Consider the following 24708-nt stretch of genomic DNA (forward strand, 5'->3'; position numbering starts at 1 on the left):
TGTTCTGGCTAATCGCTGCCGGCAGCCCATGGAAAACCACTTTCTGGTTAAGCCTGCATCACACTCCTCCACCAATGGAAAAAATTGAACATGATGAGGGTGTGTAGCTAGCAGACAAAAATACATCCAGCATTGCACAGAATCTGTTTTTAGCTCTTAACGGCCGAGCATTTGAAGTGTTAGAACGTTGTTTCCTGCCTTACCATGGGCAGAAAGAAGAGGGAGTCTATGGATGTATAGAGAGACCCTAATTAAAAGAGCCTGAGAAGCACTGGCTACATCCAGAGTTCTGGCAAAGGTAAGGCTATAAATGTTCATTTCCCCCCTTTTGCAGTTGAGGCTTCATTTTATGCGTGAGAGATCAGCGTTCCTTGAAATATTCCTTTTTATTTCATTGGGTGCTGTACTTGGGCAGCCCACGTTGGTGGGCACAAGGGAACAGGCCCTTTCAAGCTGGAGTGTGTGGCTGCTTTCACTCACCTATTGGTGATAGATGGCGGTTTCCCTACCTGTTTTACTACTGAACTCTCCCAAAGTGGATGGGTATATGCTGTAGGGATTTCTTTTTTCTGATATGTCAAGGAAGTTCCATTTCTCAGTCTGATCACGTTAAAGCATTAATGGCCATGACCTTATCTTTACCAGTTACTTCTTTGAGGGCCCAGAAAGAAATGAAAAGTGTGCAGAGATTATATTTTACAGTTTCCTGGTTATTACATAACTTTATCAGGCCTTACTTTGGAGCTGAGTAAGCTCTTTCATTGAAGAATTTCTTTTCAAACTTGTAATTGGATGTTCACTCTTTATTCATGTTTATCCTTAACTTTTCCTCAAACTTTCTGAAAAAGAAATAGAATCCCTTGTAATCTGTGTGTGTGTTGGGAGGGGAACCTTATTGTAAGTAGAAGACTGATTCATGTCATAATCCCTCCAAGGTGGCTCATTCATCGGGCATTTGTCTGAGCTCTGAATTTATCAGCAGCGCTGGAGGGATGGATTCAGCAGAGTACCTCTCTCAGCTTTACGTTAATTTGGGCAAGCGTGTAATTCTCAGAAAATTGGTAGGTGGAGAGACAGAAATAGGAAGCTTTATTGAAGTCACTGTAAATTTGGAAGGTTATTTATAGAATTTCTGAAAAGTCAGTATGCTGCAGAACAGCGACTGGAGTTTTCCCTAACTCGTTTTCATCATTTCACCATGGCCCTCTGTCCATCACACTCAGGAATTCTAAAGTTTTATACTTTCAGTAGAATGAGACAGTGCTATCAGTTATTTCAGGGAGGGTAATGTGTGGGCCTCTTCAGTGGGTGTCTTCCTTTATAGAGAAGTGTTTGGGGGCTGGAGGAATGTGAGTGTTGCCCAGGTAGGCTAGAATTAATAGGGACGTTGGTAGAAACGTAGTAATAAAGGTTTTATTTATTACGCTTCCTTTGCATGTAGAAAGTGAAGCTTTGGCAGGGCTGGCAACCATTCAGAGCGGGGAAGAAGGAAGCCCCAGCTGCCGTCTTGTGTAGTCACATTAACACTTGTCAGCCCCTTGATTTTCACCAGAGCTTGTAGACAGAAGCTGAAGTCTGTTGAAGAGCCTTCTGACTCTAATCCATACCGACGTGGTGTTTTGAAGGCAAGCAGATAACACCTTCCTTTCGGTACTTTTAGTGCAGGGGGAGTGACTCACAAAGCCTTCTTCTTACCCCAGGCCTGGTCTGGGAGGCTTGGAAGTGCAAGATAAGGGCTGGGCTCCTTGCCAAGAGATTATCCTTCCGAAGTGGTCCTTCACTTAACCACTAAGTAGAATAGATGATGCTGTCTTGGTGGTCCAAGATTGTGCTTGAGAAGAGCCATGTTGCCCTTTTCCAGAAATCTGAAGTTGGTGCAGGGCCCTACAGCCTCTTCCTACAACAGCTTTTGAATGGATGTGGGAACAATACAGAGAGAAACTCACACTCCTTAAATATCTGTGGAGGGGGGCACTTTTCTGTGTCTGTCTGTGTGCCTCCAGGTTTAGCCCACTTTGTAAGATTAATTTATGTAGGGAAAACAAACAAATATGAGCTGAGATTCCTTAGCTCAACTGGTAAAGAAAAAGCATTTTCTTTTGACGGAACATTCAGAACAAGGTCTTTTTGGACACATTCAATTGGAAAAAAATTTTCTATTAAGCCCTTAAAAATGTATTTATTGGTTGCTCTGGGTCCTTGTTGCTGTGTGCAGGTGTAATCTGGTTGCGGCGAGCGGGGACTGCTCTTCACTCTGGTGCGTGGGCTTCTCATCTTGGTGACTTTTGTTGCGGAGCACAGGCTCAGTAGCCATGGGGCATGGGCTTAGTTGCTCATGACACGTGGAATCTTCCTAGTGAGTGAGTGAGTGAAGTCAAGTCGCTCAGTCATGTCCGATTTTTCAAGACCCCATGGACCGCAGCCTACCATGCTCCTCTGTCCATGGGATTTTCCAGGCAAGAGTACTGGAGTGGGTTGCCATGTCCTTCTCTAGAGGATCTTCCTGACCAGGGATCAAATCCATGTCCCCTCCATTGGCAAGTGGATTCTTATTCACTGTACTATCTGAGATGTCGTGGTTGTATTTTTTAGTTTTTAGTGATAATTTGTGTTTGTCCTTTGAAATTGTGTACCTTAAATAAAGGCCAAGGTAAAAATGGCTTTGCTAGAAAGACATAAAAAAAAAAAGGATTAAGGTATGGAATCAGAGAAACAGCAATAATAAAAGAAGCAGGGAAAATAAAGTAGATAAACCTGAATTTTTGACTCTTGAAAAGTACTAAGCACTATGTTTGTAGTAGTTTGGATTTTAGTGATGGTGTGTTGAGTGTCTTTTGATTATTCAGTTCCATGTTAGATGGACTCCCAAATGCTAGGAGGTGTTAATGTCAGTGTCTCAAGGACTATATCTCAGACTCTATTGTTAGCTATTTATAGTCTGTGGTGTTGTGGAACTGAAAAGGGCCTTAGGCAGTTTTTCAAATGGGAAAGCTGAAAACCTACGAAACTGAAATGACTTGTCCAGAGTTACCGAGATAGTTAGTTGCGGAGCTGAGATGCGACACCAGTTGTCTTGTTGATCTTTCTTTATCCTATCTGCTTATTTAATCGGGAATATTTTGGCTCATCCTAGTGGTGCAGTGGTAAAGAATCCACCTGCCAATGCAGGAGATGCAAGAGACAGTGATTCAATCCTTGGGTTGGGAAAATCCCCTGGAGGAGGAAATGGCAGTCCACTCCAGTATTCTTGCCTGAAAAATCCCATGGACAGAGGAACCTGGTGGACTACAGTCCATGGAGTCACAAGAGTCAGGCATGACTGAGCATGCAGCACGCACACATTCATAGCTCATCTTGATATCTTTATAAACTGATAGAGACATGTATACATACATATATGTACACATACACATATCCATCTGTTTTCCCCCTTCACTTCCTTCCTGTCTCTCTCTGACTTACATACCTATTTACTTACCTACTTACCAAACCAGACAAGCTTAAAGCTATAGTCAAAGACAAGACAAAGACTTGTTTTTCTTGGATCCTAATCAAGTTCAGAGCCATACACTCAGTCAGTGGTCATCATTCCCATTAACTATTGCCAGAGAGTTTTTGGTGCCCACATATTAACCTGTGTGATAAGGCAGCTTTGGCTAGACTTCACCTGTCAGTCTGTTCCTGTTTTGGCCTTAGATTAAGATGTTTTTTTTCCATGATCCCATTCTGGTATGAGACTGCTGTTTTCCTTAGTTCTGGGCCTGACAAGAGAGGCTCTGGAGGGGAACAGAAGACAGCAGATGGACTCTCGCTTTGGTGCCAAGGTAATGTAAGGCCGTTTCGGAAAAATAAACTTTACGTGTGAAGTGATAGACCAGGTTATCATTTCGTTCTAGGAAAGGGATGTGGCCAGTGCTACAGATAGTGTCAGGAAGAAGTCGGTCCAGGGCGTTCCTAAACCTTAAAGATAGGTTTGGAAATCCTGGGTATCTTTAGGACAACACTGGAAAGTGATAATGGTCCCCATCCTGTTTTTGTACTTGACCGTGACACATCTCTCATTGCAGAATTGTTAGAGTAGGATTGCTGAGATGTAAAGAGCTCAAGGGATATGTGGAGGGTAGGGGCTGGGAAGGACAAAAGCTAAAAATCCATATCATTCGAGCCCCTGAAGAGAAACTGAGTGGATAGACTTGTTTTCAAGTCGTCTGTGGCCACTTGTGGAAGGTGGAGTGACAAGTGAAAAGAAGCATTGTTCACAGACAGTCCTAAATAAGCCAGGAAAATCCATGATATCAAGAGGTCATAGCGAGTAAAGAACTCCATGAAAGCAGACACACGTTCACAGAACAACACACACAGACACACACACACACTGTCACATACATGTATCTGCATATATATTCTGTTGAAGGTTGATAGAATGGTCACAAATGGACCAAAAGTTAAGTACAAAACAGGAAACCCCCAAACTCAGAAGTAACTGCAACCTGGCGAAAACCTTCATGATAAATCGTCAGAGTTCCTTACTAGAGTTGATGCCCTTTTGTCCTGGTGCCTTATCTCACGTGTGTATTATCAGTGGTTCTCAGATGCTTTCCTGAAGTCTAATAGTGGAGGGTCATGGCTCCAGGGTCCATTCCCCTTCTGGTGCCTGAGCAGTCCTGGGAGGAAGCCTCCTTCCCCTTTGGCTGATGAAGGACCGCGCAGGTCTCCCCTCTCTCCTGCCACAGCTGATTCTCTGCAGTCACCCCCATTCACGTGCTGGGGTTTCTCCTGAAGACAGACAGACACCCACCCACCCTACCCACCCACCCACGCTCTTTAGGATTCCTAGCAACCACGGGGTTCTCTGCTCTTCATGGTAGAACTCCTGGCCAAGTTGTCTCTATTCACCATCTTCAATTTCATGGACCTCACCTTCAGACTCATGTCAACCCAGGTTTCTCCACCTGGACCTGCTCAGGTCAGGTTCACTGAGAGCCTCCACGTTGCTAACTTCAGAAGGGCTCTGTTCTCAGTCCTTATTACGTGAACCATCAAATGCTCACAGTCTCCTCCCTGAAAAGCCTTTTTTCAATGGGGCTTTGTGGGCAACATATTTTCTTGGTTTCCTAATTTTTTTTAAATGTTTTATTGGTGGACAATTGCTTTACAGTATTGTGCTGGTTTCTGCCACATATCAACATGAATCAGCCACTGGCATACATATATCCCCTCCCTCTGGAACCTCCCTCCCATCTCCCACTGCATCCCACCCCTCTAGGTTGTCTCAGAGCCCTGGTTTGAGTTCCTGAGTCATGCAGCAAATTCCCACTGGCTATCTGTCTTACACATGGTAATGTGTATGCTTCCATGCTTCTCTCTCAATTCATCCCACCTTCTCCTTGCTTGGTTTCCTCTTAATTGGATTTACTGACTTCTGTTTCTCCTGATTTCTTGGCCTTTTGGTCCTGGGGCTCTTTGGCTCTTCTCTTCCCTTGGTTTACTTATTCCCTCGGGGAGCTTATCCACTGTGTGTTTATCAGGCATCCCCACGTGGTGAGAGCAGGTTTGCACCCAGGCCCATCTCTTCCTAGAATTCTGGGCTCCTAAAGCACAGTGTTCACTCAGCGTTGGCACTTGAACATCCAGGGGGCATCTCCCACCCGAGACATGTGGAACACACCTCCTCGTCTTTCTTCTAAGGGAGGGAGAGACTGTCTTCCCCATTCTGGGAGCTTAGACTGAAGATCAAATCGTGGTGTCGTTTCTGACTGTACCACTCACTCCCATCCACCTGGGCCTCCCATTGGCTCTCCTTTCACCTGTCTCTAGACTCCCCACCGGAGTCTGACCCCCCATCACCTCTCATCTGCAAGACCCTCCCAGCCCGACAGGCCCCGGCTTCCCCCTTGTTGCCTGCAGTCCAGATCAGCCTCTTGAAATATACCCCATGAGGAGGCACCTCTATTCACAGCCCTCTATTAGAAAATTTCCATCTCAGCAGAGTCCTTACAGTGTCCCTTAGGGCTGGACCCTGTGGCTCCTTGTCCCCTTTCTGACCCCTCCTGCTCCAGCCATGCTGGCTTGCTGCGCGTTCACCACTCTGGGCATTTGCACCTCTGTCTTCTGTTTCCGCAAAATCACTGTAGATGGTGACTGCAGCCATGAAATTAAAAGATGCTTGCTCCTTGGAAGGAAAGTTATGACCAACCTAGACAGCATATTAAAAAGCAGAGACATTACTTTGTCAACAAAGGTCCGTCTAGTCAAGGCTATGGTTTTTCTAGAAGTCGTGTGTGGATGTGGCAGTTGGACTATAAAGAAAGCTGAGTGCTGAAGAATTGATGCTTTTGAACTGTGGTGTTGGAGAAGACTCTTGAGAGTCCCTTAGACTGCAAGGAGATCCAACCAGTCCATCCTAAAGGAGATCAGTCCTGGGTGTTCATCGGAAGGACTGATGTTGAAGCTGAAACTCCAATACTTTAGCCACCTGATGAGAAGAGCTGACTCATTGGAAAAGTGACCCTGATGCTGGGAAAGATTGAGGGCAGGAGGAGAAGGGGACGACAGAGGATGAGATGATTGGATGGCATCACTGACTCAATGGACATGGGTTTGGGTGGACTCCGGGAGTTGGTGATAGACAGGGAGGCCTGGTGTGCTGCGGTTCATGGGATTGCAAAGAGTCGGACACGACTGAGTGACTGAACTGAACTTCTGTTTCCAGTGTTCTTTCTTTCCCCAGAATCTGCACAGTCTCCTTCTCCTGCAAGTCCTCACTTAATGTCACAGCCATGAGGTCTTTTCTGCTCTCCTTTCTGAACCTATAGCTCCCCTCCCCCCACATTACCTGGTTTCCCCCATCACCCTTTATTTTTTTGCCCTGAAGGAGGAAATGACAACCCACTCCAGTGTTCTTGCCTGGAGAATCCCGTGGATAGAGGAACCTGGCAGGCTAGAGTCCATGGGGCCATAAAGAGTTGGATACAACTGAGTGTCTGAGCACACACTTACTCACCTTATAACTTATTTACTGTCATGGTTTATTGTTTAGTCTCCCCACTATAATATAAGCTCCATAAAAGGGATATTTTTGGGGAGGAGATGTGTTTATTGCTATATTCCAGGGCGTAGAACAGTTCTAGCACAGACTAGGTGCTCAGGAAACACTGATCACATTATGGAATGTATCCTACTTAAGATACCTGATGATGTAACTAAAGCACCTAAGTATGCTAAATACCATGGAGCCCCTGTATTTTATCTCAAAATGTAAATTTCATATTTTACTTCATGATCTATGTTTTTTTATTATGGCAGCAACGTTTAGAATACTTAGCACTGGATGAAATGGAAGCTTCGGGAAGATTCCCCCTTGATTATTCTGTGTACCGCTCCCCAAACCCCGCCACCCAACCAACACACATACATTGTCTTGGTTGTCATGTCCCACCCCACAGCCTTCAGGAGGCATATTCTATGTTATAATTGGTATTTAGAATAATGACCACCTTACACTATCAAGAAAAGAAAATTCTCATTTGTGAAGTGTTCTCGGTAAGCAGTAGCATAGAATAAGTACATTTGAACCTTCCAGCTCCTTAGTTAACATTTCAGTTCTTCATTTCATTCTCATGTCCCGAGCCCCAACTGCGGAAGCCTCTGCTGCCGGGAGAAAGGGTACTCATGCATGCATGCTAAGTCACTTCCGTCGTGTCTGACTCTGTGCGACCCCATAGACGGCAGCCCACCAGGCTCCCCCGTCCTTGGGATTCTCCAGGCAAGAATACTGGAGTGGGTTGCCATTTCCTTCTCCAGGGGTACCCATAGGGAAAGGTATTTATGAAAGGGACATGAGTCACAACCATTCTTCTTATAAGAGGAGCCTGAAAGTTAAGTTGGACGTTTTAAAAAAAGATACGGAGGGACTTCCCTGGTGGTCCAGTGGTTAAGACTCCATGCCCCCAAGGCAGGGGGCCCGGATTTGATCCTACACGTTGCAACTAAGAGCTGGCACAGCTAAATCAATAATAAGTAAATATGAAAAGATATAGGGTATTTTCATATTTCAAAAGTACAGGAAAATTTAAAATTGGTAGAAATACATCTATGCGACCCCATGGACTGTAGCCCCCCAGGCTCCTCTGTCCATGGAATTCTCCAGGCAAGAATACTAGAGTGAGTTGCCATGCCCTCCTCTAGGGGATCTTCCCTACCCAGGGATTGAACCCAGGTCTGCCACATTGCAGGCGGATTCTTTACCATCTGAGGCACCAGGGAAGCAACAAAAATGAAAGAAATCCAGAATTTCCTACCTTTGGATTCTTACCTGTGCTCCTTAGGGATCTTGGTCAAAGTATTTAATCCATGGAGGCTAACACTCCCTATCCTGTAAATCAAGGATGGTTATGTCAGCTGTTGGGCTCTTGTGCCCTGGGGAGCCCTGACACACAGAAGCTCAGGACATATTAAACTCTCCCCCTTCTGTCTGTACACCCATCTCCTTGAAGTGACAAACGTTCTCAATTCCTGTAAATTATAAAAGGTAAGTTATCAGTGCTAATATTAGTGCTTTTTTTCCCTCCCCTGAAAGTTTCTGTAATGTTACTAGCTAAAATCGTACCAGGTTTGTTTTGAATAATACATGTTCTATGGAAAAGTTCAGCAGTGATTGGCTTAATTATACGTTCAAGCCCAAGAACAACTTATATTGTGCCTTTCAGATACAGACTTTAACAGAAATGAATGCTTCAATCAGGCTGTAAGCCGGATGGGAGTAAAATAGTTACACATTTATGAGGGTGAGAAAAGCCCCTGTTTAAATGAGGGGAAAACCGTGTGGATTAAGCCTGTTCATTTTTTTAACTTAAATGGAACAGTAATATAATGAAGAAATACTTTGCCAAGAATAACCTGGTACAGTCACCAAGGTATATTTCGGTCACAGAACGTGACTGAGGTTCAGGCTCACGATGCCTGCTTCTGATTTACGGAAGCACGTGCCGCACAGACAAGTCTCGGAGTCAGTGAGAGGCTGTGTGTTTACAGACTGGGGTTCTGATGCCTGCTCTTCTGTTTTCATCTTGGTTTGAATCTTAGGAGGTGCCTGCCCGTGTCTGAACTCGCTGGTTGTAGAATGGCTCGTGTTCCTTACAGTTAAAACAGAGAGGTTATTTGAAAGTCATGCGAACCACTTTGAATCCCATATTCATAAAAATTCCAAGAGAGGGTTATTTAAAAGTCGTGTTAACCATCTTGAGTCTTGAGCGTCTTTGTTTCCGGCTGTCACCAAAGCAGTACTAGGTCTGCAGAGATCAGGCTCCTGACTGACTTTTGGATGAGACTTGTACACCTGGGGGACAAATGCAGAGTGGAATTCAACATTTGGTACTAAAAAAGAAAAAGAGAAATATCCATGCTACTGAGCAAAAAGAGCATGGATGGAAATGCGTGAGATGCATTTTGATAATTTCTGAAAGAAAAATAAGAAAAAAGGTTTATCTTTAGATGGATTAGACTATATTATTATAGTCTATATAATATGTAGACTATGTTATTTTAGGCTATATTCTGTAAATTTTTCTGGAAAAGGTGATTAAAAAAAAGAAACACACCCTGAAATACTTTCAGTTTCTGTGATGGCTCAGATGTAGCTGGGCCTCTCAATTCACTGACATTCCAGAAACATACCAGTAATATTTGTGGGACTGTTGGGCTCACCACACCTCTCAGAAACTCAATGCCGTTAACGTGGTTGGGAACTTGCTTATTGATTCTACAAATGTTTTCATGTTAATTTTTGCATCCCCTTCCTACACAAGCTAATAAGGCTTCTGGGGAAGGGTTCAGATCATAAGTGGCTGTTCTTTCTCTCCAGTGCCCGGTCCATGGGGGCTTGGGGGGATGTATAGGTGTATGCAAAAATTCACGCTGAACTGGTGAGTGGAGCTCTTCTTTTACTTCAGTTCCCCAAGTTTCTGTCAAGACTAAGAACATTTTCTTTTTTTGCCAACTCTGCCTCCCACATGAATATTTGAGCTATTGCTTGCTGGGGACACCTTCCGAGGTGGTGTCCCAAAGTGTCCCTAGGAGATGGCTCACATGTGATGCTTCTGGGGACGGGGTGGGGGGAGGGCACGAAGGTGAAGGTGATGGCAGTGACCAGCAAGATTTCGCCCAGCCTCCTCACTCTCATCCCACCTCTTCCTCTTATCTCTTGCTTCTCATCCCTCGCAACATTGTCCCTGACACTTGTGCCCAGTCCTTGCCGCCCCGTCACCTTTCCTGAACAAGCTGGGGACTTTCTCCTCTCAGTTCACTTGCGGATTCAGTAGGTGGCCCTGGAGTGCCCGTGTCTTTGGATGTGCCCTTTCCTATTCCTTGGATCGTCCTTCTCTATCTTCATTCAGCAGAATCCCACACATCCTCTAGACCCAGTTCTTCATCTGACTTTTTTAATGGGGTCATTTTTAACTTTCATAGGAAGGATTTGAATGTCCAATGAGGGTTTGTCTTAATTTGTGGCCTGCAGAAAGGTGAAGGCCTCACGTGTGGCACATCCTTGACAGAGAGTCCTTTTCTCTTTTGATCTTCTTCTCTCAGGCTGAAATGTTTCCCTTGGGTGATAATTTGTTGGATGCTTCAAGACTCTCTAGACCTGGGTTGCTATCGGATCTTATTAGAATGGATGTGTCATTCTGATGAAATTACCACTTGGCAGTTTTATGAATCATTGTTTTTGAGCTTTTTTTTGACCATTACTCAAGGAGACGTAAATTTAATTCACAACCCAGTGTATAGGCAAACATAAGCACGCAAAAAACTTTAATGTCATAGGACAGTTTTTACCCTTACTGGGATGTAACCCTCTTACCCGCCCCCCGCCAAAATTCCTTGCTCCATTTCCATCCTATTCATTTAAAAATACTGGTATCAAATCATTGCATAAATGTCATGACCCAACAATGGTTCACGAACCCTTGGACAAACACTTCTGTTAGCAATGCTGCAGATGTTAATTTTTTCTTTTTTTATAAAAATGGGTGTGAGCGTTGAGACACTACTTGTGATAAATTGGCTTACTAAGGTGATGAACTGTGCAAAAAGCTGGGCTGTTGTCTCTGTGGAATTTATTGCTTTTCCTTTACTGAATACCAGCCATGCTTGTCTTCTGAGGTCCTATTCCGGGCATCCCTTGCTGCAGATTGGTTTGTCTTTTCATCTGTTAATATGCATTTGGAAGGAGCCCCATAGAATTGAAATAGACCCAGTGGGACTCCACAATGGATGCTTAGCTTTCGAGGCCTTAGGAACAGTCTGCATTCTGTCCACTTTTTAAGGATTACTCTCCCCAAGCACTATTCCTATGGAGATCAGATGTTCCTTTCGCTTGCGTCTTCATACTGATTGGGGTCAAATTTTCTTAAGATTAGGAATGAGTTCCTTCCGGTCCTGTTACCCGTGCATTCGGAGTGCAGCTCATGGACTGAAGAGGGCAGACGCCAGTCTGGGCCGTACTGACAGAGTTCGTTAGGGTTAGGTCCTTAGTTCAGTGCTGTGGTTTTAGATGTTTAGGCATAGTTGTTCTTCAGTTTCAGTGTTTTTAATGAGACAGGCAATAAAAGTTTAAGGCCGGGTTTCTCAACCTCAACACCAATGATGTATGGAGCCAACTAATTCTTTATTGTGGAAATTGTCCTGTGCCTTGTAAGATGTTTAGTAGCATCTCTGAACACTGCCCACTAGAGCCAGTGCCCTAGTGTGACAACCAAAGATGTGTTTTGAGATTGCCAAATGTCCCCTGGGGACCAAAGTCGCAGTGGTTGAGATCAGCTGGGTAAACACTATGCCAATTGTTCAGTGAGCACTTAGGTTATTTTCTTACATTTTCTAATATGTAATATAGGTACATGACTTGTGTCATTGCCTTTTTTGACATTTGACACATTTGACAAATTAGTTTTATGTGCTGTAACTATTGGGGAATTGATCAAATTCAAATAAATACTAAGACTGGAAGTTGAAAAATTCCAAGTTTGTGTGTGTATATATCTATACATATATCTATACATATATAATGTATTAATAGTTAACAAAATGTTTGAAACAGCTGGCTGTTATAATATTGATATTATAATGCACCAAGTTAAATTTATAACTAAAAATTAATAATAGTACTGTGTATTAGTGTTGCATTTCACAGTTTTTTGGGTGGTTTCACATGTATTTCTACATTCAATTCTCAACTCACGGAGTAGGTATGACAGCTATTTTTATCCTTAAGCTGCAGATGGGGAAAATGAGATGCAGAAAGCACAAGTAATTCACCCTGAAACTCACATGCTGTTTAAGAACTGGAAGCAGGGCTTAAACTCAAGTTCTGTGACACAAACCAGTCTGGGATTCTGAGGCTTGTCTCCTTAATGAGTCAAGCTCCCCCTGGCCCCACAGCCCCCACCCCTAAATAAAGGGAACTAAGTAGATATTGTTAGGGTTAATGGTGCGTCCTTATCTTTTATTTTTCCAGCTCTTATCAGTATCTGAAATGTTTGCCTTGTCCAGTGATGGGGTTCCTCTTTCATTATAAAAAATCTTTCTGAAATTATATAGGAAGCCTTGTTGATATCTCATGGTTGGGAGAACTTGAGCTCCCCTTAACCGCCTCACCCAGCCATAAATCTGGCTTTTGTGCAGAGTCCCCACGCCTCTGTTCTGCTTGCTACATCAGTTAGCCCCCAGCCCTCCTCACAGCACCATCTGGTCCCCTGGGGTCGCCCTTGACTTCCCTGTGGTTGCTCCATCTGGGCAGTCGGTGCTGGCGGAGACAAAGCACGGCTGGAGGAGTTTAGTTCCCTTTGCTCTGAACTCTATACTATGGGAAAGTGGAGACGCTGGCATTTTTGATGCATCAGTTCAAGACCAAGCTCAAGGCAAATGAAGAAAAGGTAAAGCTTGAATTTCCTCCTAAAAGATGATTTACTGTGAGATTCAGTAGGTCATGGGGGTTGCTGGGATTCTGATGACATACTTGTGAAATTCCTCCACATTGCTGGGCGTTTCTGGGGTGGTAATGGATTACAATTTTAAAAAGTTAGTTTAAGTTAGGTGTTTGAGGTTAATATATATGCACTATTATATATAAAATAGATAATCAACAAGGTACTGAATAGCAGAGGGAATTATACTCAATATTTTGTAATAACCTATAAGGGAAAAGAATCTGAAAAAGAATATATGTGTATCATATGTATATATATGCATGTATATATATATACATGAATATATATTCACATATATACACACATTCATGTATATAAACATTCATGTATATATACATGTATATATACATGAATATACATATACATATATAAATCATATGTGAATCATGTATATGTATATATGAATCACATGTACTTTGCTGTACACCTGAACTCACTCAACATTGTAAATCAATTATACTTCAATTAAAAAAAAGAAACGAAAAAAGTTCCATTCTTGTGATTTTAGCTTAAAAAGCTACATAGCACATTCATAAGGTTGGGGATTGGAAGGGAATGCAGGCAACAAAATACAAAGGCTTTTTATTCAGGTTCATGAGATTGTGATCAATTTTTTAAAATCCCAGTATTTTATGGTAATTATAAAAAATAATTGTAGAAATAAATGTATACACAGCATAGGATATTTGTGAAGTACACACAGCCTTAGCACCATTTCATTTCATTCCTAAGAAACTTAAAATTTCTCCTGGCCAGCTGTGGGCCTTGTGGAACCTGAGTATACCTGATGTGTATTTCTGCAGATTATGTACCCAAAGTGCATGTTTTTATCTACAGGGGGCTTTTAACTATTTCTTTTCCTTTTAAAAAAATTTCTTAGGAAATCTGTCATTTTGATATTGTCATCCAGCTTTCTATTAATCAATTTTTTTTTAACTTGGATACCATAAAATGCTTTTAGTAAAGGATTTCAGAGACTCAGGGTTGCAGAAAATCTGACTTGTTTATTCTCTTGCCTTCAGACAAGAGTCCCAGCTGAAACTTGACAGATAAATATCTGTTCAATTTGCTAAACTCCTCAGGGACAGTTCTAAAGTTGTCCTCTGAGATTACCCTTCCTTGTCAATAAATTCCTAGTAAATATTAGATAAATTCTTCTTGCCACAGTTGAGGGCTGTTTTCTTTCTGCAGGAGTGATTGGCTGGGGATGTTGAACAGCTGGTCAGCATCACTCACGTGTCATAATGCACGTCATATCCGCCTTTGGGGTTTTCTCTAGGCAGGACTGTGTTCATTCTTGAGACATGGCCTCATGGGTTTATACATCAATCTTTCAGCCAGTTCCTGTTAGGGTGATTCCTGCTCATAGTCTGTGCCCAAATCAGTCTTCTTACATGTGAAGCTGCTGTCATTCAACAGGTATCATTTAAATGCTTCTGTGAGCTCAAGATGCAGACCTTAGCAGATCGAACCTTGGAAAGGACAGGGTCCGGGGCTGTGTGTTTTGAAATAGGACATGAAATCTTAAATTAAGCTATTTAACTTTAGAAGGAGTCAGACAAGGTGAAGTTACAGTCTGCTGCAGGGGCATAAGCTTCCAAGCTCAAGCCATTCTGCACCTTTGAACCCCTCCTCCCCAAACTCCACCATCTCTGTGTGTCCTTGAGTGGCCGACACAGCGGGCCCCTCTCCCAGTGGCAGCTTTGTGCCCATGGGTTGAGGGGCTTGAGTGGTGCTGTGTGTGCGCGTCTTCGGGCATGTGACCCTCGGATCAGAAGGGCCTGACAAAGAGTTGCTGGGAGACTTTCACCTGTGGGTCATCACCAGACCTTGGTCTTGAGGAAAGCAAGCACAAAGGCTCACTCCCTTCAGCTTGTGGTGGGAGCGGCAGCTGGGAGCTTCTCTGACTTTTAGCTTCTACTAAAATGTAGCTGAGAAAAGACAATGTAGGTATTGAACTTTCAAAAGGTAGGGTGCTGCTGTTCCAGCTCCCATGTCACATGTGTCATGGGTAACTCACTCAGTGGCTCTTCCGCCTTTTAGACGTTCGGGAGAGCTGCCCATGGAAAGATGTGATCAGTAGTGGGCTGGGTACCACTCTAACCTCATTGGTTAGAGATGCTGGCTTCAGTCTTTATAGACTCACATGAGCGGTTAGATTTCCTGCTGATGCCTAAGTGGGAAGTCTTTTTGACTTTTTTTTTTTTAATTTAAATTGTGTGTGTGTGGATCATCCTAGGTAGACTTGTGTCTTTGGCTTTATTGGGGATACTTATGTCTTGTACCCAGAGAAGGCGATGGCACCCCACTCCAGTACTCTTGCCTGGAAAGTCCCATGGACAGAGGAGCCTGGTAGGCTGCAGTCCACGGGGTCGCGAAGAGTCAGACACGACTGAGCAACTTCACTTTCACTTTTCACTTTCATGCATTGGAGAAGGAAATGGCAACCCACTCCAGTGTTCTTGCCTGGAGAATCCCAGGGAGGGAGGGGCCTGGTGGGCTGCTGTCTATGGGGTCGCACAGAGTCGGACACAACTGAATCGACTTAGCAGCATGTCTTGTACCAGTGCTCTGTGAATTTTAGAAGTGACCATCAAACCATCCAAAGAGGCTATACAGGTGGCTAACAAGCCATGAAAAGATGTTCAACATCACTAATCATCAGAGAAGTGTAAATCAAAGCCACAGTAAGATATCATCTCACACTATAGGATGGCCACTGTATTAAAAAAAAAAACAAATAGGAAATCACAAGTGTTCCTGACGATGCAGAGAAAAATTAGAACCTATACTCTATTGATAGGAATGTAAAATGGTGCAGCTGCTATGGGAAACAGTATGGTGGGTCCTCAAAAAAATGAACAATGGAAAAATCATATGATCAAGCAATTCCACTTCTGAGTATATACCTCAAAGAATTGCAGGCAGGGTCTCAAAGAGATACGTGTACACCTGTATTCTTAGCAGCATTATTCACAATAGACAAGAGGTGGAAAGCAGTTTCTAAGGGTCTGTTTACAGATAAATGGATAAACAGAATGTGAATAATGGAATATTATGCAGCCTTAAAAAGGAAGGAAATTTTGACACATGCTACAACACAAAGGAGCCTTGAAGACATTACGCTAAACGAAAAAAGCCAGTGATAAATGTCAAATCCGGTGCGATTCCACTTGCATGGTGTACCTAGAGCAGTCAAATTCGTTAGACAAAAGAGAATGGTTGTTACCAGCGGCTGGGGAGATGGAGGAGAGAGTGAGGTGAGGAGTTTAATGCAAGAGGTTTAGTTTTGCAAGATGAAAAGAGTTCGGGAGACGAATTGCATAACACTGTGAACATACTTCACACTACTGTCTGACCACTTAAAAATGGTTCAGATGGTAAATGTTATGTGCATTGTACTGCAATTACAAATATAGTTTGTTTGTTTGTTTGTTTTAAAGAGGAAAAAGGTCACTATTGAGCCCTCACTGCTTTGCTCTCTCTGTCTGCAGAGAAAATAAAGGCTTTGTGTCCCGGCCGTGAACACAGCCAGATGGCAGCACCCCCATCTTTCCCTCAAAGGTGGGCTTCCTGCCGCTGGCCTCTTGCAGCGGGGCCCACGCATGTGCTGGAGAAAACCTTTTTCATCTCATCTCTGGGGTTGGCATCTCTGACATACATTATTTTAGCCAAGGGCTATTTCTCTGTGATTCTACATTTTGGGTTTTGTTTTCGCTGCTTCATCAGCTGGGGAACAGTGACCTGTTGTTGCCGTGCCGGGACGCTGCTCCTGTGATCTTGCCAGGGCAGCGGGTCTGGGAGTTGTTTTCCGAGCGGTGGTGACAGACGAGCTGTGACTCAGGGCAGCGCGCTCACCTGCTCTCCCCCGAAACAAAGGCGTGCGTTTGCCTGAGGACAGAGTGAAAGGCCTTTCGCAAGGTTGCTGGGGGCGGTCCTGGCTTCCTTCACATCTTCCAGACAACCCTGATGAATCACACAGCTCACAGATGTGCCATTTATTATTTTCACAGCGATTCTGGACACCCATTGTTTCTCCACGTAATTTACGGCAAGCCTTCCTTTTGACTTTTGGGGGGACCGGGTGTAAAGTGCTTGACAGAGTTTTCTCCTGTTTCTTGTTTTTCAGGATCCTTTCATGGATCCACTGCCTGGACTTCCTAACCACGCTGCCTTGCTCCTGGGACCCTGTCAAGTCGACTGACCATTAATCTCCCTCAGTGCACAAACCAGACTGCAGGTGAGTCCGGCCCGTGGGAGCTGTGGTTCCTGTCCAGTGCCACGGCTGTGTTAGTAAGGGTTTAATTATTTGTTCCCATTATTTGTGTTTTAAACTGAGCTTGATCATTGCCTCCAAAGAAATGTCAGCCCTTTTGACTTCTGTGGCTGTACATTCTTACATATAAAAGAATGGAAATTAAAAACCAACTTCATGTATTAGAAGTAGGTAACCCACTCCAGTATTCTTGCCTGGAGAATCCCATGGACAGAGGAGGCTGGCGGGCTACATACAGTCCATGGGGTCGCAAGAGTCGGACACAACTGATTGACTAAACCTAACCTCATATATTAGAAACGTAACTGGAAGCATCGTTTCTGACTTGCCTCAAACACTGATATATTGGTTAGAATAAAAAAAAACTGAGGAGGTGGGGTGGTTTGGATCGTCCCCTGGAATTTTGCTTAACTAACAGACTCTCTAAACAAATTGGAGTTTTAAAGGAAATCAATAGAATCTAAGTTTGGGTATGTTTTTTTTTTTTGGATGCTCACATTCTTTTTTTTTTTTTAATTAAAAAATTTAAATATTTCTTTCTAGGATGCTCACATTCTAACAAGTCAGCTTCAGACTTTTATCAGTTTCTAAAGTGAGGACCCTTAAAGTCTTTAGAAAAGCACGAGAGATTAGTTTCATTAAAATGTTGTTCTGTTCCAAAGGAGAGCTTTTATTTTCTCCCTCTGTTTTTCACCTCAGCCTAGTTTTTGAGAACATTTAGTCTTTATCCTTTGAGGTATGCTATTCTGTGTGACATATGAAAGCTCCAACACAGTGCAGTACCCGGAGTCATATTACCACAAACATGGTCATTTTTCAGCAGTAACCACTTATATTGGGGTGCAATATGAGCTCTTTCAGTCCTTCATGTATAAAGGAAAGGTGTCTCTGTGGTCACTGAAAAATCAGTGTATTGCAGTGACAGAGTAAAGGGATTTTCTCATTTTGCTCTTTAGAATCATTGATTTCAAAACCTCCCAACACCCAGCCTATAGGAGGTCTCTGTCTTAAGCTGATTGCTATGCCTGTTCGGTTTCTGAATTAACATCAGACAACAGATAATGTGCTTAAACTCGCTAGCACAGGAATGTGCAGTGCTGTCTACTTGGCTGATGACCTGCAATGCAGAAGGAGAACCAATTCCGCAAGTCACGCTTGTCCCTACGTCTCTGAGTTGTGTCAGGCCCAGAAAGAGGTTGCTTGGTTCCTCTGTCACCTGAACATAGCTTGTAGAAAGTTCTGTCCTAGTGGAATGTAGTTTAGGTCATGACTCTTACTGACACTGCTGTTCTTAATTCAGGTGACGATGGGAAACTCCGAGAGTCAGTACACCCTACAAGGACCTAAAAATCATAGCAATACTATTACTGGTGCTAAACAAAAGCCTTGCTCCCTGAAAATCCGTGGCCTTCATGCCAAGGATGACAAGTCATTGCACGGATGGGGTCATGGAAGCAGCGGAGCGGGGTACAAGTCCAGGTCGTTGGCCCGAAGCTGCCTTTCTCACTTTAAGAGCAATCAGCCTTACGCATCCCGACCAGGGGGCCCCACGTGCAAAGCCTCCAAAGGCAGTGCCTACGCCAAGCATAGGACAGGTGCCACAGGGTCAGATTTCCAGGGCACCGATGCCGCTTTCTCGCCCGAGAACGGCTTCCACTATGTCGGACGCCCGCCCGAGGAGAACCACTCGGCTTCGAGGGACTGCCGCAATGGGCACCTTCTCAACTGCTACGGCGGGAACGAGAGCATCGCATCCACCCCGCCTGGCGAGGACCGCAAGAGCCCCCGGGTGCTCATCAAGACGCTGGGCAAGCTGGACGGGTGCCTGCGGGTAGAGTTCCACAGCGGCGCCGCGCCCCCGGGGGCCTCCCCATCGGGCGGCCCGGTGCAGCTGCTGCGCTACTCGGCCGGTTCCGCGCCCAGCCCCCGCGCCTCCCCGGCAGCCGCCGCGCGCCCCCGCTCCAGCAAGGGCAGCTCGCTCAGCTCCGAGTCCTCCTGGTACGACTCTCCCTGGGGCCCGGGCGGCGAGGTCAGTGAGGCTGAGGGCTCCTTCGTGGCGCCGGACACGCCTGAGCCCGGCCTCCACACTGGCTTCCCGACCAGGGATGCTCCAAAGCCTTTCAGCCAAAGCGCCTCCCTCTCATCCCTCCGGGACCCCTACCCCAACGCCTCCCTTGGGAGCCTGGCCCCCGCGGCCCTGCGGCTTTCCGATGACTACATGGGCACCCGCGCCAGCCTCAGTGCCCGCGTCTCCTTCGCCTCCGACATGGACGTGCCGGCCCGCGTGGAGCGCGGGGAGCCCGGGCAGTTCGCGTCCTTCACCCTCCCTTGCCGCAAGTCCAGGGCCCTGGGCGAGGAGTCCTCCAAGAAGGACACCCTGAAAGCCAGGATGCGCCGCATCAGCGACTGGACGGGAAGCCTCTCCAGAAAGAAAAGAAGACTCCAGGTGAGTCAGGCTGGAGTGCCGGGAGAGATGCTCTTCGATTGGTTTTCTATCTGCAAAACGGGAAGGCTAGCAGAAGGTACTGCAGAGAGCATTCCGAGACTTAGATGAGCTGCTGAGAGTGGTTAGCCTAAGACTTGGCACTTCTTGTTTTCGGGTGTGTGTGTGCGTGTCTGTGTGTGTGTGTATCTGTGTGTGTGTGTGTGTGTGTGTGTGTGTTTTCCTTGTGCGTCAGACATGCATTTTCACTCTGAACCCTCCACTCCAGTCATTCCCATTCTGTCCAATCTTGTGCCTCCTGGATTCTGGAGTAAAATCCACAGGCCTCATCCAAGACCTAGTCAAACTGTTCTTAGAAAGAACAGCCTAAGGGAGACTCCCCAGTGAATTGGTTATCTGAGTGCTCAGCTAAAACTCATTCTCAAAGCCTAGAACGAAAGGAAGAGAGAGAAGCTGTTGTCGTTTTGGGATGAGTAGCCTTCCTGAACTTGATATTACTTTAGGGAGATTAAAATTCCTATTGTTCATTGAGTACAATGGGGAAAAAAATGGGTATAATCTTACCACCTCCTCATGGGGACAGCTAACGATGTTGAAAACATCTTGACCTGAGCACATGGAATCGCAAAAACACAATGTTGATGAAACAAGAATCATGATGGTGACAGTAATACTTTTAATGGGCGTATAAAGTTTGAACAGGGGAGACAAAATGACTTCAGTGCCAGCGAGGAAAGTAAGAGTTTGCCCTCTTTGGTAATGAGAGGCGATTGCTAGGTATTTTTAATTGCTCTTTTGTATTTGTTTGTGTGTTTTTTTGCTTTTAATTATTTATAGAAAGGAGAAAGTATATATATACATATTTTAACTCACCTTAAGTCATATTGTTGAAGGAAATTTAAGTGACTTTGGGAATTTGTTGAAGGAAATTTAAGTGACTTTAGGAATTTGTCTCTAGTAGAGTGACATTTTGACCATCCTTCCCTGAGCAGATTGTTTCAGATCTGTAAAATTTGCCATTAGTTACTTCCTTCCTAGGCACAAAGTCCAAGCCCCCTGCCCCAATATTTTCCTTTGTCCCTTTCTTCCTCCTCTCAGGAGGAGACTAAGGATAGACGATCAGTGTCCTGTTACAGAACTCTTCATATCCCTGAGTGCAGTAATTTGCTTCCTCCTGACTCATTACTTGTTCAGGTCAAACCATTAAGTAGTAAAGATTTCTTTGACCTTTCTCTCAGCTGCCAAGTACACTTGACAACTGACAGCAATCAAACGTAAAGGGAAAGATAGCTCCTACTTTCTGGGGACCCGTAGTCCTATGCAGACAACTTTCTCATCTTCTTGATGCAAGTGCTGTGTTGTCGACTTGTGTTCAGCACTCATCTCCCGGGACCCCTGAGCCTGTTCCTCCACATCTCTCATTTGCATAGAGCATGTTCTCTCCTGTGTGTGTGGCCTGGCTTATACATGGTCAGTTCCCATTCAGTTCGAAAGCAGACCTTTGCCACTGTGGACTGACCACATTCCATCCTATGCAGACCCCTGCCACCCAGCCACCCCTGGGAAGTGAAGCTCCTTCAAGTCTGGATCATCCAAGACTTAACTGGATGATTTGTAAGTCCGTGGAGTTAAGAACAGAATGGTTACAAGATCAAAGAGCCCGAATCTGAAAGGACTTCCCCTCATCTGGGCTTCCCAGGTGGCACTAGTGGTAAAGAGTCCGCCTGCCAATGTAGGAGATGCAGGGTTGATCCCTGGGTCAGGGAGATCCCCTGGAGGAGGAATGGCAACCCACTCCAGTATCCATGGGCAGAGGAGCCTGGTGGGCTGCAGCCCACAGGGTTGCAAAGAATCGATTTAGCATGCACACGGACCCTCTCATTTTAAAATGAAGAAACTAATGTTAAAGGAGTTTGACGATTTATGGCTAGTTAGTGGACATGACTGAAGTGACTTAGCAGCAGCAGCAGCAGTGGAGAAGCTGGGGCCAAAGCCATTTCTGCTAAAGCTCAGATGTGTGTCTTTTCCACTTGGCTGCATGGCCAAGGTACTCTTGGTACTCTAGTAATTTCGTGGGGGTTATTGAACATTAACGTAACAAATTATCTTGGATTTTTAAAAAGTGGCCTACGAAGGCAGCTTTTTGCATTTTGCTTGTGTCCGATTTTGATAATTTATAAAGGTGAACAACGTTTTGGTAGGTGTGCCACTTCCATTGGCCTTGCCTTTGTTTTCCTTCTTTCTCTTTTTTTATTTTCCAGTTGGGTTTTGTTTTTGGCCATACTGTGTAGCTTGTGGGATCTCAGTTCCCTGACCAGGGATCGAACCTGGGCCACTGGGGAACTCCTGCCTTTGCTTTTCTTTTACAATTGAAGGTGAAGACAAAGTTTGGGTCTTTAAAAATACAGTCAGTCAGTGGGTAGGAGCAGCAAAGTTTGTGACAGTGTACCATAGTTAAGGTACCAAATGCTTATTCTCTTACACAGACTTCTCTATGCCAGTACAGCTAAGACTCAGAAGGTCTTCCCATGATGGGTAGACATATTTGTTTTGACTTATAAAAAAAAGTGATGTGAAAAGAGCGATCCTTTCTTTAGAGGGTTTTCAACCACTCTGGGGAGTTACAGCCTGAAAGCAAATTCATCAGTGAAGATACTTAGTAGCTGAAAAAGGATATTCAAACATAGAGGGTGGGGGGATGGGTGTGCAGGAGGAGAGCGTGTGTTTGAAGCTGGTGGACGACTTGTAGCGATGCAGCTGTTCTGAGACGGGTCCTTGGTAAACTTTCTATCCTGTGAGTCAGGTGGGCCAGGTTACACGGAGGGAACAAAAGCCCTCAGTTCTCCGAGGTTGAGCACAAATCAGTCTGCGTCGTTCTCAAGCTGCAACTCTGTTCTGCATTGATCCCCTCTGGGCCCCCAGGTCCATGGAGTAGTTTCCCTCCAGGACACCCCAAGCCTCCGGGACAGAGGGAGAAGAAACCTATTGATGGTTTTTGAAGCGCCCGCTCAGAAGCCACGCCTTTCACATCTGTTCGCGTTTATTGGGCAAAGCGGGTCACGAGACCACGCCGAACTCCAAGGGATGGGGGTTGGGAGCAGGGAATGGTCTTGCCAGGGACCCTAGGGGTGAGTCCTGACCACTGCTGTAGAGTTTCTTAGCGAGAGTCAGGACACAGAGACCCCGGCTTTCTGACCCTCTTCATTTTAGACTCTTGCTGCCCCTTGAGGGCCCCACAGTCCCAGGGAATTTCTGCAGAGGACCAGTGGGCTTTACTATGAAAAGAAAGACAGTGGCATGTGAAGAACAACACGGTGAATTTGGTGCTTTTTCCCATAAAGTGAGGAATGGCGATGAGTTTTCTTTTAGCTCCCAAGGAATTTAGTGACGTCTCTTGAGTTCCTCTTCACTCTGCTGTAATGCTATAATGTCAAGTTATGGTACCTGTCATTTATGATTATGTGATGCAGATAGGAATGAAAATTAGACTTCTTTATGTACATGACTAACACAGCACCTTAGCGTCACACACACAGCACAGTGATCAGGAAATCCAGCTGAATCTCCCACATTCCTTCCTTCCTATTAACCTGAAAATGAGTCACTAGCTATTAGGATTCTAGATAGAAAGCTTTACACATTTGTTACAGACCAGGGAAATTGATATCTGTGTATATGAATCAGTTATAAATGCTAAAATATGTGATCTTTTCTCCATTTTTCAAGGAGGAAAATTTGTCTTTTGCTCTGGTTGAACAGTTAAAAGTTAGCACCATGACTTAAGTCTACCTCTTGTGAGAACCAATGTCAGGAGGGCTGACAAGTTACACTTTGGTTTGACACTTGATGCTTTTCTCTGGCAGGTCTCTGCTGGGTTTGAAACACCCCATCACAGGTCTTGCTGGCTATCAGAGGCAATCCCAGTGTCCTGGGGCTATGAGTCAGAGAGTCCTATTCATAGCTGAAATAATGTCAATATGAGCTAAATGAGAAATATTCCTTCATCTCCTAGGAACGTTTGAAGAGCAACACAGTGACAATTGAGGGGGAAAAAAAAAAAACAACCCTTAAACTATTTTGAAAGTTTCCTGTCCAAGTGACTCACCATAGCTGGCTTATTTGCTCAGTTCTTGCATAAGCATCAGGGTATAAATAAATCTGACTATGGGATATCGTATAAACACAGTGGAAGATAATATTTTCATTAGTAATAGCTATGTTTGGGGCTCAGTTGTTTGTAGCCCTTGGGTATTTAGAAGCACTTGTCTAATTGATGATTTTCCTACAAAAGATAGCAGGTAATTGCCGCTTGATTTCCGGATGAAATTTCTGGAAAGAAAACCCCTCCAAACAGGGCAATATTCACCATAAAGTCTTTAGTCAGTGGTCCTTGACCTCATTTTCCCTCCTCTTTATTTTAATGGAGAAGGAAATCTAATTGAAAATTCACTAGCCTGTGAGTTAGAGTGTGTTAAGAGTCTCTGCAGAATTACCTTAACCTAAGCTGTAAATTTGAAATGTCAGAGTCTTTTAAGTCATAAATCAAGCTTACTTTCTTTATTTTTTAAAAGATTTGTTTGTTTATTTATTTTTGGCTACATCGGGTCTTAGTTGCCGCACTCAGGATCTTGGTTACATGCAGGATCTTTCACGGTGGGCTCCTCTTCAGCTGGGGCATGTGGAATCTCCAGTTGTGGCTCGTGGGCTTCGTTACCTCTTGACATGTGGGCTTCCCAGATGGTGCTAGTGGTAAAGAACCCACCTGCCAATGCAGGACAGGTAAGAAAAGCAGATTTGATCCCTGGGGTCAGGAAGATCCCCTGGAGGAGGGCACGGCAACCCACTCCAGTATTCTTGCCTGGGGAATCCCATGGACAGAGGAGCCTGGCTACGGTCCATGGGATCACGAAGAGTTGGACACGACTGAGGTAACTTAGCATGCAGCATGCACATGTGGGATCTTAGTTCCCTGGCCAGGGATTGAACCTGCATCCCTTGCACTGGAA

At 44.6% G+C, this 24708-nt stretch overlaps 1 protein-coding gene across 9 annotated transcripts in view; it reads left to right on the top strand.

The window, feature by feature from the left end:
• The window catches only part of TIAM2 (TIAM Rac1 associated GEF 2), a 240898-nt gene that overhangs the window by 99926 nt on the left and 116264 nt on the right, over positions 1-24708 (top strand). For 8 of the 9 annotated variants that reach the window (XM_070376925.1, XM_070376920.1, XM_070376923.1 and 5 more), the window contains 2 exons: positions 17113-17223; positions 18560-19705. In XM_070376925.1, coding sequence (XP_070233026.1) covers positions 18566-19705 — 1140 coding nt within the window. In that variant the 5' untranslated portion in view covers positions 17113-17223; positions 18560-18565. Of the gene's footprint in view, positions 1-178; positions 299-17112; positions 17224-18559; positions 19706-24708 lie in introns of those variants that run through there. The other variant, XM_070376926.1, reaches the window with a different exon arrangement.

Source organism: Bos mutus, chromosome 9 (assembly GCF_027580195.1).
Source record: "Bos mutus isolate GX-2022 chromosome 9, NWIPB_WYAK_1.1, whole genome shotgun sequence".
NCBI lineage: Eukaryota > Metazoa > Chordata > Mammalia > Artiodactyla > Bovidae > Bos > Bos mutus.